General features: G+C 42.2%; 1 protein-coding gene across 1 annotated transcript in view; it reads left to right on the top strand.

Annotated features, from left to right (window-relative positions):
* The window catches only part of LOC111651198 (protein-glutamine gamma-glutamyltransferase 5-like), a 15207-nt gene that overhangs the window by 7555 nt on the left and 1732 nt on the right, over nucleotides 1-5920 (top strand). The window contains exons 7-13 of the mRNA XM_087172623.1: nucleotides 852-906; nucleotides 1263-1372; nucleotides 1848-1963; nucleotides 2049-2175; nucleotides 3757-3980; nucleotides 5320-5494; nucleotides 5581-5783. Coding sequence (XP_087028749.1) covers nucleotides 852-906; nucleotides 1263-1372; nucleotides 1848-1963; nucleotides 2049-2175; nucleotides 3757-3980; nucleotides 5320-5494; nucleotides 5581-5783 — 1010 coding nt within the window. The remainder of the gene's footprint in view (nucleotides 1-851; nucleotides 907-1262; nucleotides 1373-1847; nucleotides 1964-2048; nucleotides 2176-3756; nucleotides 3981-5319; nucleotides 5495-5580; nucleotides 5784-5920) is intronic.

Here is a 5920-nt window from a genome sequence, read left to right as displayed (position 1 = left end):
TGCACGCACGCACACGCACACACACGTAATGTTGTAGCAATCCACTTTTATTACAAGGCCATAACAATTCACTGTAATCTTTACCGGTGTGATGTTGGTGTGTAAAACACCGGGAGACAGCGGACGAGTGTTAACGTTGCTTTTAACTCCGGTTTGGTCTCCACCCAACACTCTCTCTCTCCAGCTGCTCCACTTGTGCACAACAGCTGGAGACGATGGTGAGAGCAGTGAGTATAAACAATGAGCTGAAGGGATTTAAAACTAGACCTCAGGTTTTAATCCTCTGTGTTTGAATCACGTCAGTCGTCATGAGGTTTTGAGCTGCACAGATCAAACAGATCCTGTGAGCTTCCTGTGTCGGTGTGTTCACGTTCGAATGCCCCAGTAAATAATTTAGCTGATATTTAAAACATTAAATAAATTTTAATATGAGAGATCAGAGCTGTGGTGTGATGACAGCTGATGAGTCAATAAATCACATCAACCTGTCGGCACTCGTTAACCGCAGCTCGCTTTGAACGTTACCACCTACTGAATATCCAGCATAGTTCAGGTGTGGTGAGCTTCACCTGTCAGAGCTTCACCTGTCAGAGAGTTACTGTCTCTGATGCTTTACATTCTCTCTGCAACAATGTGGAGTGTTTGAAAACCACATGAGCCTCCAGCCAGACACTAAACACTGACTGACATCTTACCTATCCATAGTGACCCAGCTCTCGCAAACGGATAGTCGTGGAGCTATGTAGGGTATGTCTGTCTGGGCGAGCTGCCCCCCCCCCCCCCCCCCCCCCCCCCAGCATCACTAGGGGCTTAACAGGTTAAAAAGTGACAATGGATCAATGTTGTGTCAGTTTGTTTCTGTCGCCTGCAGGTTCCTAATAATAAATGGGTTCCTGCAGAGAACAGGTTTGTTCACAGTTCAGCTCGTTCTTGTTTCTGGGACTTTGACTCTCTGCTCTTTAAAACCAGGTTTTATGATCGACACGACGTTTCATCCCTGCTGTTGTTTTATGAGTTTGTTTCCTTTAGGAAGACGCACATGATAATGATTGTAATTAAATAATTAATTTTTATAGAATTATTTAAATAGCTCAGAGTAATAAAGTGCTGTACCAACATAAAAACACAACAATAATGTGAGTGTCAATTAGTATTTACAAATACGTTTATTAAAACAATGAGATCAATGAAACAGACAAAAGAAATGAAACCCAAAGTAAAAACCAAAGAGTCTGAGAGTCTGATGTTGTTCTGTGTTGCAGGAACTTCCATGTGTGGGTGGAGGGGTGGATGAGGCGTCCTGACCTGTCAGCTGATGGGAAATTCGATGGCTGGCAAATTCTGGACCCGACGCCTCAGGAGAAGAGCGACGGTAACAAATCTGGTTTAACGTTTTCTCTCAGCTCGGAGAGCCTGCTTTCACACCCTGACCTCTGACCTCTGACCCCTGTCTCTGTCTCTGTCAGTGATTCCAGTGTCAAACAAACAAGTGTATAGGAAAGCATCTATATATTTGTACTAAACATCTTCTGATCTCTTTAGATTATTTGAGACTTTATATATTTGTGCTGTGGAGTCTGAGAATGAAGAACCACGTCCTGAACATGAACTTCTGCTAAATGTTTTAATTCGGATCTGATTTTTTAAAGAAAACTTTTCTCTAAAGAAATCAAAAGACAAAATTGATTAATTCAGAAAAAAGAGGAGCTTACTGTTGCTGTCTGTCTGTCTGTCTGTCTGTCTGCCTGTCTGACTTTCTGCCTGTCTGTCTGTCTGTCTTGCTGTCTGACTTTCTGCCTGTCTGCCTGTCTGACTGTCTGACTTTCTGTCTGTCTGTCTGTCTGCAGGTGTTTACTGCTGTGGTCCCGCCCCCCTCACCGCCATCAAGAACGGACACATCAACTCTAAATACGACCTCCCGTTTGTCTTTGCCGAGGTGAACGCTGACTGTGTGGACTGGCTGGTCAGTGAACACATCACACCCTCACACAGTTAAACACAACAGCTTAGACACGTCATTTTATTTCCTGTTTCCTGTTTCCTGTCAGGTCAAAGCTGACGGCTCCAAGGTGAAAATCTACTCTGACACAAAGAGAGTGGGTCACAACATCTCCACCAAGTCTGTGGGCTCCAATCAGAGGCAGGACGTGACCAACAACTACAAATACAGAGAGGGTGGGTCACACTCCTCAGCTGTCCACACACACCTGAGCTGATCACACACACCTCAGCTGATCACACACACACCTCAGATGATCACACACACCTCAGATGATCAAACACACACCTCAGATGATCACACACACCTCAGCTGATCACACACACACCTCAGCTGATCACACACACCTCAGCTGATCACATAGACACTGATTCAGTAGGTTTAGTCTGCTCAGGACAAAATCAGCCAATAGTATTCACATGGCGGCCATTTTCCTCTGACGTCATGCTGAGGGTGGGAAGCCTTGAACACATCAATGTCTCTGAGAAAATCCTCAGTGACAACGACAACATGGTTGAAAACATGATTTATTTACCTCACTCTCTTTTGACCACATTGATAAATAGGAAGATGAATTTTCCAGTTGTTGAAGGTAAAGATCAGCCCACACTGTAAGCTAATGCTAGGCTAGCAAACGTGAAGTTTGCAATTCACTAAAAGGTAAGTTTTAGTGCTTCTAAAGTTGTCAGTGCAAATGTTAAACATTAACTAATGTTGTATAGTTTCATAATCAACCTGCATCAATGATACAGTAACATGACTGTGGAAAATCACTGCTAACTTCACCAGGTGAGAGCATAGCAAGGAAGCTAATGCTACATTGCTAGCTTGATTATATCAAGTGTGTTTTACTTCCAGACTGAACTAAACGTGTCTGAGATCTGTGTTTATACATATATCTATACACATACATATATATACATACATATATATATATATATATGTATATATATATGTATATATATATATATATATCTGTGTGTTTACCTTAAATTAGAATAAATTTATTTACTGCATCTTGTATCATGTAGCTCTATCAAACATAATGTAAGCTGAGAAGTTGTTGAATGCTAACATTAGCTGTAGCTAATTGGTTATCAATTATGGTGTTTTACCTTGAAATATGAGTTGATGTCTCTTCAGATTTTCATTATCTATTGCAGTGGTTTCCAACCTGTGGGCAGGGGCCCACTGGTGGGCCGTGAAGGTTTTGCAAGTGGGCCATCAAATTATTTGCAAAACAATTTAACAAAAATTTAAACAATTTGCAAGGACAATTACTAGTAATTATTAAAGATTATCACTCTGGTAAGCCCGTGTTTGATCGATTTAATATGCTCTCAGGAGGTATTTTTCTGCTTCCATATTGTCACAGGTTGGATGCGGGCCATCAACATTTTTGATAATTTCAAGTGGGTCATGAGTTGGAAAAGGTTGAGATACACTGATCTGTTGTCTTTTCTGTTGCTCATTGATCAAATAGAAACGATATGTCAGGTTCTCTATGTTTTTGTGACTGTAACCTGGAACACAGCAGTACAACATTAGAGTAGCATCAGAGGAAAACGGCCACCGTGTGAATATGGTCTATAGAAGCTCTGTACGTATGGTTAACAGCTCTGCAGCCTGTTAGGTTCAACAACAGGGGGAGCTCCACTCATTCATTCAGACACAGCTGTGAAAATCCATTGATAAAGATGTGTTGAACTCCTGGTGCCTCTGCAGATTGACTTACATCAGCCCCCCCTCTCTTACAGGCTCCAAGGAGGAGAGGGAGGCCTTTAAATACGCCACCACTGGAGACTTATCCGGAGACTTCTCCAGAGACTTAATCATGCACTCATCCGCCGTCTCACCTAGCGACTCACCCACAAACGTAACTCCACCAACGTCGAATGGAGGGAACCATGTGGTGGAGGAGACAGATGAAGAAAATCTTGACATCATCCTTCCTCTGCCTGTGTCCATGAGGTTCGAGGAGGTACGACCCAGAGTTTCCCTTTACACATGTGAAGGATGTTTTTATTTTGGGGCAGCAGTTTATATTACAACACACATCAGGAAAGAACTTAACTTTACTATGGCGTCCAGTTTTTCAAATTTTAAGAACTTCAAGAACAGTTTGGGTGAGGTAAAGTCTGCACACAAGAACAATGGAGAGTTTGTCTGAGGGGGGATCTGAGTGCCTACCGAGTTTCATGCATGTAGGTGAAATCTAGTGCAATTTGTGGCACAATAGGGGGCGCTATCAAGCCATTTGGCCACACCCATGTGCAAGACCTATAAAATATTGAAAAATGTATTATTTTAAACTGAATTTAACCAAAGCTAACAAAAAAAAGTTTACCTGAACCTGTAGCTACATTTAACATTAAAGGAGCTACCTGTTAGTATTGCTCTCGCTACATAGCTAGCATTAGCATTAGCAGCTGTTTACTTACCTGTCTAGAAGAAACGTTGTGAGTTCAGCATCAAACTTCATTCCTTTACTCACCAACAGCTTCTCCAGAGGTGGAAAGAAAACGTCTTGTTTTGCTTCTATTTCTATCACTTTTTTTCTACTACTGAAGTTAGCATGCTAACCAGCTAGCCCCAGCCCCGTTGAAGCGTCTCATCACTTCCCTGCTAGTCTTTGTATTGAACTGACAACCTTTTAGTAACAATCTCACTCTGGTGCAAATCCTGGCATCAATCAAGATTTATTTCTAAAATATTAAAGGAGTTGTTTGTAAGTTTTTTGCTTTTGCTACATAGCTAATGTTAGCATTAGCAGCTGTTTACTGACCAGTCTAAAAGAAACGTGAGTTCAGAATCAAGAGTCTCTCGCGAGGTGGGAACAAACACCAATGTTTCTCTCTTGTTCATGGTGCTGGATCACCCTGGACCTGATTGGTTGACGTCTCTGTGACATCATAGGTCAATTTGTGACTTCCATCAAATCTCCTTCATGTATTCTACTTGCAAAATTCTTTATCCACCAACAAACATTTGCCAGATCAAGTCCTAAATTTTCCCCATTTCTCTTAGAACTAAATTTTCAAATCAAAATTTAATGAACAACAAAAAAAGTAAGAAGCTTTTGTCAATTATAGAATCTTTTTCCCTTTTACCTCTGACTGATTGTTTATGTATTTAATCATGTTCCCATGTATAATTTTTATTTATGCGTTTTTATTTTTTTATTGATTTTTTTACATTTTCACTCATTTTATTTTTGCCTGTTTTACTTATCATTTAAATGATGATTTTATGTGCTGTTATATTTTTTGATTTATTGTACATGTCCTTTGATCAATAAAAAAAACACTCCGGTGCTGCAGGTGTCCCAGCCGGTGAACGGTAAGGATGTGAGCCTGAACCTGGTGCTGACCAGTAAGAGCGGTGACGCCAGGCCGCTGTCCGTCAACCTCAGCGTCCAGGCCATGAGGTACAACGGCAGACCGGCCGTCAACATCAAGACCGAGGTGAAGGAGGCTACGCTGCAGCCCGGGAAAGGTGAGTCAGCCTCTGATGGACAGGTACCAAACACTGTGTTTCCTGAACCCACTTTAAATCCCCCTGTCCTCGTCCGTCTCCTTCAGATCTGTCCATCCCGGTTCTGGTCCCCTTCTCGTCCTACCACAAACACATGGTGCAGCTTGACAGCTTGAAGATCTCCGCCATCGTCACGGACAAACAGAATCCAGACATCAAGTACCTGGCTGAGGACGACGTTGTGCTGCTGGACCCGCCCATCTCTGTCACCGTCAGTACAAAAAAACTTTACTCACCTGTCATCTCACCTGTACTCACCTGTACTCACCTGTCATCTCACCTGTACTCACCTGTACTCACCTGTCATCTCATCTGTACTCACCTGTACTCACCTGTCATCTCATCTGTACTCACCTGTACTCACCTGTCATCTCACCTGTACTCACC

The sequence above is a fragment of the Seriola lalandi genome, unplaced genomic scaffold, assembly GCF_002814215.2.
Source record: "Seriola lalandi dorsalis isolate HSWRI2012SDOR001 ecotype SW California unplaced genomic scaffold, Sedor1 jcf7180002053530, whole genome shotgun sequence".
Classification (NCBI taxonomy): Eukaryota; Metazoa; Chordata; class Actinopteri; order Carangiformes; family Carangidae; genus Seriola; species Seriola lalandi.
The sequence above is the reverse complement of the archived record's forward strand: the minus strand, read 5'-3'. Positions and strand labels throughout refer to the sequence as shown.